The sequence below is a fragment of the Rhodofomes roseus genome (genome assembly GCF_022264815.1).
Source record: "Rhodofomes roseus strain CIRM-BRFM 1785 chromosome Unknown C8Q71scaffold_16, whole genome shotgun sequence".
Classification (NCBI taxonomy): Eukaryota; Fungi; Basidiomycota; class Agaricomycetes; order Polyporales; family Fomitopsidaceae; genus Rhodofomes; species Rhodofomes roseus.
This window is the reverse complement of record NW_025952972.1, coordinates 673,354-686,888: the sequence shown is the minus strand read 5'-3', so window position 1 is coordinate 686,888 and position 13,535 is coordinate 673,354. Positions and strand designations below refer to the sequence as shown.

The 13,535-nt window shown below is 57.6% G+C and overlaps 3 protein-coding genes across 3 annotated transcripts; 2 read left to right on the top strand and 1 right to left on the bottom strand.

Annotated features, from left to right (window-relative positions):
* Positions 1-4,302: 4,302 nt before the first annotated feature.
* C8Q71DRAFT_165585 (PLP-dependent transferase) lies at positions 4,303-7,148 on the top strand. Its single transcript, XM_047916715.1, has 5 exons — positions 4,303-4,912; positions 5,533-5,812; positions 5,864-6,244; positions 6,297-6,548; positions 6,602-7,148. Exons 1-5 carry the CDS (start codon positions 4,419-4,421, stop codon positions 6,935-6,937), a joined length of 1,743 nt encoding a protein of 580 aa, XP_047776840.1. The 5' UTR covers positions 4,303-4,418; the 3' UTR covers positions 6,938-7,148.
* A 581-nt stretch (positions 7,149-7,729) lies between these two features.
* C8Q71DRAFT_711482 (Cwf15/Cwc15 cell cycle control protein) lies at positions 7,730-8,709 on the bottom strand (the record flags this gene model as incomplete). The annotated part of the gene is made up of 5 exons (XM_047920810.1): positions 7,730-7,760; positions 7,816-7,909; positions 7,972-8,222; positions 8,285-8,545; positions 8,597-8,709. The coding sequence occupies 5 exons, from the start codon at positions 8,707-8,709 to the stop codon at positions 7,730-7,732; spliced, it is 750 nt and encodes a 249-aa protein (XP_047776839.1).
* Positions 8,710-11,569: 2,860 nt separating this feature from the next.
* On the top strand, positions 11,570-13,421 carry C8Q71DRAFT_771562 (uncharacterized protein). The gene is made up of 7 exons (XM_047924360.1): positions 11,570-11,589; positions 11,647-11,751; positions 11,805-12,146; positions 12,206-12,275; positions 12,364-12,749; positions 12,801-12,870; positions 12,927-13,421. Exons 3-7 carry the CDS (start codon positions 12,007-12,009, stop codon positions 13,137-13,139), a joined length of 879 nt encoding a protein of 292 aa, XP_047776838.1. The 5' UTR covers positions 11,570-11,589; positions 11,647-11,751; positions 11,805-12,006; the 3' UTR covers positions 13,140-13,421.
* Positions 13,422-13,535: the final 114 nt, after the last annotated feature.

The window sequence follows — 13,535 nt, the reverse complement described above, 5'->3', positions numbered from 1 at the left end:
GACACTGTCTGGTAAAACTAGTATTGAGCCCAAGGCCCTATCTGGTAGTTGGGAAGTAGGGGCAATACTAGTTAGTTGTTGTGACATGGAAATGGCAGCTGCTTCAGGGGAGAAGACAAGATGTGTTGAAGTGAATGTCTCGATAATAGTGGCAGGAGGCATGTTATATATGCTCGGAAAAAACCGGAGGAAGATCCGGCCGCACGAGCGGAACACAGAGCCAGGCAGAGCCTCGGTCAGACGCGAGCGCACGGCTTGCATGTGGACAGTTTCCCTATGCGGTATCGCGCGTACCGTATATGGACGAGAATTTCCCACGGCGACACGGCATCCCCGGCGCAATATCGTTTCTACTTGACAGAGCCCTCCCTCCCTTCGGGAGGAGTCGGGGAATCGCTTTAATGAACAAAGCCGTGTCTGTCCTCAAGCTGACCATGTTAAACATATCATTGAGCGAGCGATGTAACTTATAAGCACAGGAACGCTAGTTACGCTACCACGCAGCGAAGCAGCCATCGGCGATTCCCGAGTACGCGCACACGTGACTTACAATGTCACTGCGAAGGCGTCGGGCTCGGGACAACCCCCACAGCTTGTCTTCGACCTCCATTCTCCCGCAGGTGCTACACCCCAGCCACGTCATCCCCAGAGACTCTTGTGGGAATAACGGCGCTCTTGATACTCTACGATCGAGTTCGTGTCCAAGAATGGTACGTCGTCGCGCCTTCTCCCGAGTCGGTGGCCACGTTTTCGCTGATCATGCCTTCGAAGTCCAAACCCATCACGACGTTGGACGTGGACTCGTCAGCGTACGCTGTACCATGTCCGTGGCTAGTGTTCGTGATGGCGAGCTCACATTTAAGTCTTCCATATCGGGACACCCAAAGGTGAGCTTCCGTTTCCCAGAGATGCATCGCAAAACGCATATGCGCCAGATCGTGCTTCTCGGTTCGGTGGTACCAGTCTGCTCTCCGTCATCCTGTGACATTGACATACGCTTCTGACGTGGAGCTAACACAGCAAGGCAGCTGACCGTTTCAGTCAAACAATGCGTATGCGATGATCCCTAGCACGTCAGTCAAGATGTCGCTGCGAATGCAGAAGCTCGCACCTCCTTCACATATGGACCACGGAACTAGTGTCTTCCTGCATCATCTGCTCATCATGGAGTTCTGTTCGCACTACCCACAACTTTTGAACTGTCGAGAATGTCTGTTTGAAACTCGCTGACTGGCATTGTGGCGCGTTCCTGTCCCTAGGCTTTCAATCGCTTCACGGGTGGCCAACATCATGGGCAGGTCTCGCGGGGTCTGATTTCCTCAGCAGACACCTCAAGTGCTCGCCATGTCATGCTGTAACCCACACGGTAAGTGCTCACGATCCACGTTGACGAGAATCCCTACGAATTCCGGGAAACCCTTGCAGAGCAGTCCAAGACGTCTCAGTCACGTCAACGAGCTTCTTCTACAGCTATCCCATCACGGATACGCGACCTCGAGTGCTCTTCTCCACTGCTCTCCGACGGGTTCCTGGCCCTGGTCTGGCTTCTCCGTACTTGTCATCAAGCTGTCTATCTTGTCAACTATGATCGGCTGATGAGCAATCCCATTCTCGGCCTGGGCGGTACTTCTCGAGGTCTCCGAGAGCATTCTCTGCCCCCCTCGCCCTGTGGCGTGCCAACCAATTGCTTCAAGAGCAGCCGCCTCTGATGTTCCTGCGACAAATTCTGCCTTCAGGAGTAGCATCTGCAAGCGCGCCGTACTACCTTCTCTAAACCTATTGCGCAGCCCATCGTAGCCTATGGCGCCAACTTCTGACTCCCGCTCCTTCCATCGGCGTCGCGTCCGTGTCTGAATAGCTGAGTATGGTCCATTGCGTCTGTGTGCGTACTAGCATGGTCTCCGAGAACTGAATAGGCCCCTGTTTCACCACAAGATTGGCGCTACTCCGACTCGCTAGCTAGCAAAGCAGTCCCGCAAGCAGCGTATCTGTGCGGATCCTAGCCATTCATCCGTCACACACACACCCATGTGGTCCGTCCAACGTCTCGGTGCGGAGTACTTGCGACTCAGCGGTCACAATTTGCGTTGGACTATCACCGATTGGAAATGCTGGCACCCATCGTCTGGCTCGCGGAGCCTGAGTTCGAAGTGGCACCGCGGCTCAAACGTCCCCTCAAACGCGAACACCGAACCCCCGAGGTTTATTTGCGTCATCCTCGACCATTACCGAATCCGTGTTCTCAATACAGGTGCCACGGAACCCTTGATCCTCCTAAGTGCCCCGTACTAACTTAGCTAGGTACACATACGGCGCCTGGACGCAGGGTCTTTCCAAGCGGCCGCTTCTTGACGAGAAGCGTGTCGTAGCCTCGAGGCTAACACCATCCTTATTCGGGCCTCACGTGGGGTTTCCTGCGGCGCAAGCTCCCATGCACATGAGCAACCTGGCAGACTGGCGTCGGCGGCTCCCTGGATCATATCGACGCGCCCCATCGCGAATCAAGCATTGCCTACAGCCCTATGCAGTAGGTCTGCTGTTCGCATTCGCGGGGTGATTCGCGCGCGGTGCCACAGGCGCGACTCTCCGCGCCGCCCGGAAGCCCCAGCACGATCGCGCCGAAGACGCTAGCGCGCGAGACGTCCGGATGGCGCGATGGGCTACTGTGTTAATGCATGATGCGGCCCGTGCAACTCTAACGCATCGTGAGCTGTGTCCGTGCCATCTGTCTTCTATTCGCGGCGGGGCTACCATTCCCGCTTGCTGCTTCTCTGCCTCCCTTCTCTCCTGCGATCCTCCCTGGTGCAATGTTCGCAGGACCAACAGTTCCTCGTGCCAAGTGGAGACGTGCTATTATCAGTGCTCTAGGATGCGGGTCAACATCACTCGGTCAAATTGAAACTTGCGTATTCCAAGTCTTTCATGGAACAACCCGGCGTTAGGCTCTCCCTTCTCCGGAATCGCTGGGCTGATGCCACAAGAGCAAGAACATACGTGCCCGCAGGTCGGGATGAAACCGCCCCGAACGCAAGATCGCGCTCGGTCCCGCACCTTCCATCGACGCCTTCCGCGCCGGCGCAGATGACGCTTCGAAGTGACCGGGGCGCGAAGCAGCAGGACCCATTGGCAATTGCTCGTTCTGAACGTTAACTCATACACGAACGAAACCGGCGCACAGGCTGCTTGTTCTGCACGTCGAGCGTCGTGCCCGGCGCACGGCGGCCGTTTCCCATCGCAGCCTCCTTCCCTGCAGTTTTGGCTCTCTCCGCGGTATGCCTGGATCGCGAGTACAAGGCTTCAGCGGACGTGCATGCTTCCGTGTGTCGTAATTACGTGCTAGCCCGTTGTCGCGTTTGTCGGGATAAGTGCTGCCCTTGTTGAGCTAGAGCTTAACGCGGTTCGCTGTCACGCCCTGATTGTCTCGTGGCCACGCGACAGAATGTGTTACCCCTCGTATTACATGCTGCGCGCGGTGCTGTAGATGGCACGGCTGACAAGCTGTATGAATAGCAGCACCTTCTCTTCCCTCCAGCACAAGAGCAGAGCTGTGAGCACGCCATGCTGACAGTACAAGGCCAGCTGTACTGGTGCCGCGTCCTTGGCTGCGGCCTGCTACAGCGGTGGAGCGGGCCACGCAGTGCGGCGACGGTGTGAACGCGCGAGCCCACAGAAGCCCGCAGCTATTGTGGCAGGCTCGCCAGCAATCAGGCTGGCTGGCGGCCCGCGACGTGTCTCTTGTTCGGGGCGTGTCTTGCTCCTTCGCAACAGCGTCGCGCTCCCATGCGTATGAGAAGAAGTTGCGAGATCCGTCGATGCGCGATGGAGCTCAATTAACGCGTCTCCGAGAGCAGCAGCCGTTGTGCTTTACCGCACCCGGTCGCTTGCTTGGTTGTGGCAAGGTAGCTCCGGCCTAGCTGGGCGACGGGGAAGGACCAAACTGCGAGGCGACAATGTGGGCAATCCTATGGATGGACGCAGACGGTGGGCGTTGTGGGATCACGGTGCTGGCGCTCGCATCGGAAATATCTTCTCGGGCTCGGAGGCGTCGATCTGCCCTCGGAAAGCGATCGCACTAACGGGATATGATGGCTTGTTGACAGTTTGATTCCGCGAAGACACCTCTGTCCACTTCCCAATCCGGTAACCATAGAACTTCCCGGCGGTCAACCACCACAGCGGAGGCATGTCGTTCAGTCCGCAATCCCAGGTCTCCCTGCCAGATCCTCCTCAATCTCTCTCCATATCGACCCAGGATCTCCTGATGGGCGCTGGCTAGCAACATTCCTCTTCAGTACATCCTCCGGACCCCGATCGCAATATATAAACCGTCCACCGCGGCCCAGCCAGGCTCCCCAGTACGCCCCGAGTTGTACGCAAAAGCTCTCCTCCATCCGCCGAGCAACCCTCTCTTCGACGCCATGGGCAACCACCACTCTTCCTCCATCGGCACCCACCACCACAGCGTCGCCAAACTCGCACCTCCGCCGCCCCGGGCCATCTCGCGCAAGCGATCCACCGCAAAGCTCCTGGGCTGCACCTCGGCTGACGCGTTCGAGATCAACCTCGACGTGCCACACGAGCACGACCACGAGTCGACGACAGCGGCGAGCTTCCACGACGAGAAGCGCAGCTTCGATCCGCCGCCGCTGTACGCCTACTCCGCCTCCGCCGTCGACATCTTCGAGGACTCCGCCGCCAACGCGTACAAGACGTTCCTCAAGGAGTTCCCCGAGTACCAGCTTACCTGGATCCTGGACGCCCTCCGCCGCAGCGACTTCTCACGTCTTGACCGTTCAGGGGAGACGTATGTCGACTATATGGGCGGCTCTCTCTACCCCGAGAGCTTGATCCGGGTCCACACCGGCTTCCTTCAGCGCAACATCCTCGGAAACACCCATTCGGTCAGCAATTCGTACGTACTCTTATTCCCTTGTCTTTCCTTGCCTGGCTAGTCGTTTGTCTGCGCCGTGCCTGTGTGCCATGCTCCTATTATTTTCGCGGTTCTTGATGTGCCACAGGCACCGAACTGCAAACAGACAGCGTCTGTTTTCGGTACCTTGAATATGTCTGGCGAAACATCCGAATGGCCCAGTTGCTGGACGAGGGCCATTCGAACCCTGGTCCGACAGCTCTGACGCGAAGCGGCAGACTGAAACCACTGCCTGTCGACCTATCGTGTAATTGAATGACGCGCCCCATACGCTGACGCTACTGCGTCATCCAAGAATGAAGGCCATTGCACAAGATTCATGCGCCAGGCCTCTCCATTGGTGCTCAGGCGTGGTCGTATGGCATCTTGCTTGCCGACGCTACGCCTCTCTTGTCAGCTTGCCTACGAGTCGCAATACTGCCGAACCCGGCTGCGGCAAGGGAACGTCTGTGGCACTGATACCCACCCGTGCATCCGCTACGAACTGTCCTGGCCTGTCGTGCAGCACTCTGTTGACAGCATAGCTCGCTTCCTCGCGCTGGTTTATCAAAACGACGTACCACCAATCACCGACGATGACACTGACTGCCCTTACTCCACAGATCAAAATTGTCCTCCGCGTGCGCAGACGAAGCACGCGCGGCAGTGCTCTCCTTCTTCCGTGCGCCACCTGGCTATACCGTTGTCTTCACAGCGAACGCCACCGGCGCCCTCAAGCTCGTGGGCGAATCCTTTCCCTTCAGCAAGTCCAGCTGCTACGTGCTCGGCGCGGACTCGCACAACAGCGTGCATGGCATACGACAATTCGCGATCCACCGTGGCGCGTCGATACATTACATCGAGTGCACCGAGCATGGGGGTATGGAGGTCGATGAAGCTAAGGTGAGCACCACGTCGCAAAGTAATCAGTCAGAATACTGACCTTTGTCTCAGTCCGTCCTGCACCGGAACCGACCAAAGAACAAGCACGCATCCCCATCGCTCTTTGCGCTCACGGGCCAGTCCAACATCTCCAACTCCAAGAACTCACTCTCCCTCATCAAGTGCGCCGCCTCGCAGGGGTACCACACGTTGCTCGATGCCGCAGCCCTGGCGCCGACGTCGCTGTTCTCGCTCACGGAGACACCCGTGGACGCGATGGCGATCAGCTTCTACAAGATGTTCGGCTTCCCAACGGGCGTGGGCGCGCTCGTTGTGCGGGAAGACTTCCTTGCGAAGCTCGAGCGGCCCTGGTTCGCCGGCGGCACAGTGGACGTCGTGCAGGCGCCCGGGAACATCGTCACGATGACCTCCGAGTTGCATGAGCGATTTGAAGTAAGCCCGTCTCTTCGCGCTGGGACCACACAGGAGCTGACGGATCCTGCAGGACGGCACCATCAACTACTTGAACCTACCTGCGATCACCGACGGCCTTCGCTTCCTGTCCGCGTATCTTCCGTTCCTTCCACTCCGTCTTTCCTGCCTTATGCACCATTTCGTCGGTTCGCTTTCTGCTCTGCGACACGACACAACAGGGACACCAGTCGTGCGGATACTCTCCCGGATACCAACGCGGCGACTCCGGGCTGTCGGCGAACAGTCCGATACGGGCTCCGTCCTCTCCCTCATCTTCCTCTTCGTGAGTGCCCTCCCATCTTCTTGCTCCACTCCCGCTGACACGCCTACCTACAGCCCTCCGGCGAGATGATGCCCAACACCTTTGTTGAGTACGCGGCGTCACAGTCAAGCATCTCGCTGCGGACAGGGTGCATGTGCAATCCGGGCGGTGCGGCGTCGATCCTGGGCCTGCGCGACGCGATGGCGGGGCTCCCGAGCGACGTGACGCTCGCTGCGTTCGAGGAGCACATGGGCCACGAGCTCGGCGTCGTGCGCATCAGCCTCGGGCTCGCGAGCGACTTCCGGGACGTCTACCAGGTCGTGCGCTTCGCGGAGAACGTCGGGTGTGCGAATTTCCGGCAGGCGCTGTGGGAGCAGTGGGTCGGGAGCAAGGCCGGCGAGGCGATGTGAGGCCTGCACTCGTGTCGGTGGGCGTGCTAGGATTCAGAGTACGTTAGCCAGGCTCCTGGACCGGTGGACTCGGCTCGGACACGGACAACCCTCTGTATCTGGATGTGTATCCGTAGATGTATTACCCCATTTCGTTGTTTCATCTTGTCGAGTTCGGTAGTTTACTGTACGTTACCAAATCACAGATCGAGTCTTCTCCTGACCCTGCTTGGCCGGACTTCGATCGAGAGGAGGTAAAGGGGTGTCCTTTCCTAGCTATGGAAGACGGACCGCAATGCTGAGGTCATAAGCGGGGAAGACCAAATCATCATCTCGATCTTGATCGAGTAGAGTATGGCTTGTTAGGAAAAGAAGACGCACTATCCTTCCATTATCCATACTAGTAGCATTGCAGGCCTGTGCAGCGGGCGTGGGATTCGAAGCACCCTAAGTGGGTGTGGCCGGTCATTTGCCAAACCGGTCTCCCAAGCGGAGTAGGCGTGAGTCAGTGCGCCATCCCAGGATGCCTGGAATGAAGATGTTCGGGGACATGGATACAGTTGTCCAAGAGGGGATGTCATTGTTGTCCCTGCTGCGGAGAGTCAAGGACGATTCGGAATAGCCGGACAGACACCGAGTGTATGCGGTGATGGGAGCTCGGCAGCCAAATGTAGAACAATGTTGAGCACAGGAATATGTCATGAGGACAATGCGAACAGCAAGACAGTGAAGAATACAGATACACCGAATGAGACATCACTGGGAAGGGGTTATCGTGTGAGCTGCATTCAGTGCCACAGGGAATGGGGAGCATCATACCTTGATAAACTTGGCCATGAATTTCCTGTCAGAATCAGCGTCAGTCGAATGCCGCATCCTTCCAAGCGGAGCGCACGTACTTGTGAAATTGCGTCCGTAATAGATCGTTGACAAACTGTCCAGAAGCTTTGTCCTTGTCTCGGGAACTCATTGCCTGATTCTTGAAGATCAAGTCTGCCGCCCAGGTGCGTCAGCATAGCTCCAAACACATAGCATAGAGGGGAACGGGAGCCTACCATCGTCCCACCGCCGTTTGACTGCAAACGTCCCTGGCACAGTCGTGTTGACCCCGTTGGGGGTCTGTCCCAATGCTGCTGCCAAGTTCAGGAGCGGATTTGCTGTTGCAATCTCGGCCTCCCGTGCTGCCGTAGACTTCTCAGACTGCTCGCGCTCCTGCCGTGCTTTCTCCTCCGCGCGTTCGCGCTTGATCTTCTCAAGCTCGCGCATGAGCTCTGCAGCATCATCCTCTTCGTCATCCTCATCATCCCTGTCCAATGAAGGTCCCACGTCAGCATCGACAACAATGCAGAGACATCCAGACATGCGCACTCGTCGTCCTCGTCCTCGTCCTTATCCTCCTTATCCTCCTTCTCATCCGCATCATCGTCATCATCGTCCTTGTCTAGCTCTATCGCATCCTGCAGCAGCTTTCGCCTCTTGTTCACCTCCTCGTCCTGCCCGTTCTCCACCGCCAGTGGCGGCTTGCCCTCTGCCTTCCGCTTCTTGTCCCGCGCCACCGCCTCCGCCACCAGTAGCTCAGCCCTCAAGTCGCGCTTCGCAACCTCTCCCACAGATGTCTGACCTGGTTGCCTGTGGACCTTTCAGTACATCGCGGTGATGCCACAGTCGAGCCGTACTCACCGGAACTTCAACTTCGTATGTGCAGCCATGTCCCGCACCGAAAACTGGCGCGACCCGCCCTTGACATCTTTCGCTTGCGCAGGGTCCCATGTCGGTCTGTGTGCTGTAGACATAGTTGGTGAAGAACGGTAGCAGGGACGAGGAGAACGTTCCCTTCAGCGAGTAACCTGGATGTATGCGTTGGTCGCTTCGAGCGCCACTGTGCATGCGTGAGAAGAGCCACGTGCCTGGGAACAAAGGCGCCGCGGTAGCGTTACGGTAGCGCTCGTTCCTTCGCCGCGGCCGTCGCCATGGTCGGCTCTCGCTGCTGCTCGCCACTTGCTCGCCATCGCCATCGCCGGCGTCGGTGAACACACTGAGTGCATGTGCTCGTTCGGCTACGGTCCTTATTGATATGGCTGGAATGCTCTGGCTCGTCCCAACGGTCCGATGCGGCTGTCACTGATCCGCTCTGGGTACGGAGGCGTCGTGCTGATGAACTCAACCTGACCGTCGACACTTGGTCGACACTCGGACGCGCGTCGAACATGGTCAACGGTTGGGGCGACGAAACCCCTGTCACTGTCAGGGTGGGCCGCTTGGTCAGTAGCGCTCCCCTCAATGTTTATGAAATCTCATGGTACCTTGACGCCATCGACAGCTGTTCTGGGTACCAGCCGCGATCCAGGTGCTTTGCCTTGGTAGGTACAGGCACAGGAGCTGATGGAGACAGCGCCTTACGTTGCACCTGGTCGGCCACAACGTACATCCGTTTGTCTACGAAGCCTCCGTTCTCATGCGGTACGGTGTAGACCAGGTGTAGACTCATCCAGGATCACGCAGTCTATCCGCCGTTGACACGACAATGAAGTGATCGCGTTCGAGGCACGACTGACGGAATCTGTCTGATTGTGTGATTGTTGAAGGGAGACTGGACTGGGGCTGCTCAATTGGGGCTGCTCAATTCTCGGGGGCTCAAGACTCATCGCAGGCTCAAGACTCAAGACGCCTGGGAGCGCCCGGGCTGACGTGATCCGCCGCGGCTAAACCACATGGCGAGCTCGCTTGGCCGTCCCCTCCTCCTCCTCCCTCCCGAAAATACGGAGGGGTTTCCGTCGTAAACCCTAGACATATTCTGCTAACCCTAGCGCGTCCTCGCGTGTACGCGCCGCGGACGCGTCGAGGCGCGTCGCGTCGCGTTGCGTCGGTGTCGCGCCACGCGACGGGCGCCAACGCGTCGCGCGCCGCGCGTCCCTCCGTCGTGGCCACTCACTACTACCCCCATAGTACCACAGCTTGCGTCGCTCGTACCCGCAAGCTGTCCGTAGTGTATATAGAATACTATAGATTTCTTTTCCGAGCCCTCCTGGGACACGAAGCCTAAGCCTCGCCGGCGCAATCCGCACGTGATATTCCCACGGCACCTCGCGCTCCCGCAATCCACGTCGAGAGTCGAGACTCAACGTCTCTCTGAACATCACCCTGAGATCGACTATGCCTACAGCCCCTAGGCCTGTACTGCGATCAAAACGACATGCCCAGGAACTGCTGCAGCAAGCAGCGCTGTCGCGTCGCACAAGCGCCGGTGCGGTGGCGCGGTGGCGCGCGCAACTGCAGCGATGTTATTCAACTTGTGGCGAAACAGCGGCTTGCCCACAAGTTTTCTGTACGCAATATGTGTGTTTTATATGTAAGGAACCCACCTACAAAGTCTTAAGTCTTAGCAATTGAAGCTGAGAGCCGGAGGTGGGCTAAGGCCACACACTCACATGTCACACTTCGTGACACTCACATCACACTACGCGCACGTGTACGCCGACTTTCGTGAGTATTCATTTTGTAGCTTGGAAAAGAAGGCTATGGCATTTTATATATTCTACGGACACCTTGCGGGTACTAAGAGCGACGCAAGCTGTGGTCCTATGGGGGTAGTAGTGAGTGGCCACGACGGAGGGACGCGCGGCGCGCGACGCGTTGGCGCCCGTCGCGTGGCGCGACACCGACGCAACGCGACGCGACGCGCCTCGACGCGTCCGCGGCGCGTACACGCGAGGACGCGCTAGGGTTAGCAGAATATGTCTAGGGTTTACGACGGAAACCCCTCCGTATTTTCGGGAGGGAGGAGGAGGAGGGGACGGCCAAGCGAGCTCGCCATGTGGTTTAGCCGCGGCGGATCACGTCAGCCCGGGCGCTCCCAGGCGTCTTGAGTCTTGAGCCTGCGATGAGTCTTGAGCCCCCGAGAATTGAGCAGCCCCACTGGCAGTCACATCTACTACCTGAATCACTTGCCTCCGGTCATCCTGGTCGTCGGCCATGCGTTCACAACTCGCATCTTACTCCACATCCCTCCGTCTGATGTGACAAACTCGGATAATTTGGCAACTGGCCCGTTCCAACATGCGGACACCCTACAACTCCCTGTTCAACCCCGTCGTGCCGCCATCAGCCATTGGCTCAACACGGTGTAGCAGGATGACAGTTGAACACGATGCATGTCTTCTCATTCTCCGATATCTATCATGGAGCTTTCGCTGTGAACGCTGACCGTGGTAGCATCTTGGCAGACGGCCTTTGGAGTATCTCTCGTAAACTTCAAACTCATTGGACGATAGCCCTGATACAATCCAAGGAAAACGCGCGTTCAGGTGATGGCAAAAGTTGGGCGGGCGCATATCGCGATCAGGCCTTGTAGGACGGCACCTCTGCTCGACGTATCGGTGGCGTTGCGTAGACGACCCTAGAATGCAACGGTGCCTTTGGGATGGACGCTACCGCTGTCAGTTCGCTACCCCACACTGCTGACCATGTGGATGCAAGGCAGTCATCGTATGGCCATCACCTCGGGAGAAGTTTCGCATTCGTATGAGTTCGTATGGTGAGTTCGCTTCACGATAGGCTAGAAAGTATGTGAACTCAGGGTCCGACTTCTCTGTCTCTCAATGTCTTTGACAGTACTGCGCCTTGCGATTTGACGATGTCGTGTCGCTTTGCGTTCGCGATATGGTTCGCTGAAGTTGGTGAGCAATCTAATCTAATCAGACTTGCTTTCAATGGCTTTTGATTTTATTGTATTGATCCCGGAAACCTTTGTTCCCATGGTAACCCCGCAGTTTACCCAAGCAAACAAGGTTTTCTTTGGCTGCCGCACTAAGCGCCCGCTGGTGGCGCAGGCATGTGTTCGTGCTTTATCTTTTGTTCCACTTTGCAAAAGGCCCACTCCGTATAAAAGGACGCCGGCCTTGGCTTGTCGCCTCCATTCCCGCCCATACCAGTGTCCAGCCCCCTCACGATCCTACGCCGGACGTCACCTTCCCTCGCCAGGCGCTAGACGCAGCACCTCCTTTCATTCTTTAAGTCTCGTCCCAGCGACCGACATCACACTCTTTAAACTGCAAGTTCATTGAACTGACTTACCAGCTCTCAAACGCACGATGTACTCGCTTCCTATCCTTGTCACGGCTGCTGCAGTCCTCATCTCTGTCACGTCTATGCCGGTAAGGCGAGACGTCGACGAAAGCCTTGTCCCCGATTTCGGAGTGACAGCTGGGATTCCTGACCCAGCCGGTTCAGCGTGAGTATGCTTTGTGTGGCGGAGGTGGCCCTAGCTCACTGTGATAACGATGCTTCCAGGAGCTGTGTTAACCCCGCTGGCGTGCTCATCCCATGCCAATGCCCGCCGGACCGTGATAGCTTTATCGCCGTAAGTCCCGACTCTATTGTTCCGTCGTCATTCCGTTTCGCGTTTTGTTTGTCAGTCCTGGCTCTTGCTGACATACAAACCACTGCAGGAACTTAACCAGAACGTCGCTGCTGGGAAGGTGCTGAACAACCCGAGCGTCGCCGTCACTTTCCCCGAGGATGGTTCCGTTCAATCGCAACTCGCACGTCTGCAGGCATGTACCGTCACCCTGCAGAGCCTCAACGGTAGCGGCGTGGGCTGCCCGGTCGCTGCCACCAACTGGGCCAACCTGCAGAAGCAGATCGCGTCCGGTGGCTCGACTTCTGGGGCGGGCGCGTCTACCGCTGCTGCGTCTGCTACTACTGGTGCGGTGAATATCGCGACGTCTGTCGCTACTGCAACTGGTGCTGCTGCCACCGGCACTACTTCTACCGTCGACCCGACCCTCGTACCTGATTACGGTATCACGGCCAACACCAACCCTACGGGCACTGGGTACGTTTCACTCGCTCTCATGACAAGCCCATCTCATTCATATCGTACCAGTGACTGCGATGGCGTCAACGGCGTGAAGATCCCCTGCTTCTGCCCTCCCAACCGTGACGAGTTCATCGGGGTGAGTCCACCGTACTCATGTACCCACAGCGCTCACTCACGCTCATCTCTCCGTAGAATCTGACTGCGAACGTCGCCGCAGGCCAGGTGCTCACCAACCCCACCGTCAAGCTGTCGTTCCCACTCGACGCCTCACCGCAGTCCGCGCTTGCGCGGCTCGACGCCTGCCTCGTTACGCTGCAGAACCAGCGCGGGTCAGGTGTTGGCTGCCCCGCGGCTGCCACGACCTGGGTTGCACTCCAGAAGTCTCTTCAGTCGCAGATCCAATAGGCATATGCGACCCACCCGCGACTTTTTGTCGCGTCTAGCCCCGCTGAGGGCTTACGCCACACCATCCCATGCTGTCGTGCAGTTGCACTCGGTTCGCTTTCGCTCGGGTTTCGTCGTTTATTCAAGTTCTCTGTTATGGGTTGTAGGCTGCGCGCGTGCGCACCGAGGTTTTAATTTTCCCCGTCCTGGTCGATCAGAGGGTCTGGTATTGGGCCGGCTGTGTAGCTCTATTAGAGTCACGCAATGGAATGTTAAGGTGCTTGGTCACCAACTGTATTCCTACTGGGCGGATGTCGACATGGCCTCCTTTCTGGTTAACCACCTAGGTGCGTCCGTGGTCGTAGTGTATACGTGACAGTTACCCAGTACCCTCCAAGAGGCAGTATGGGTGAGTGC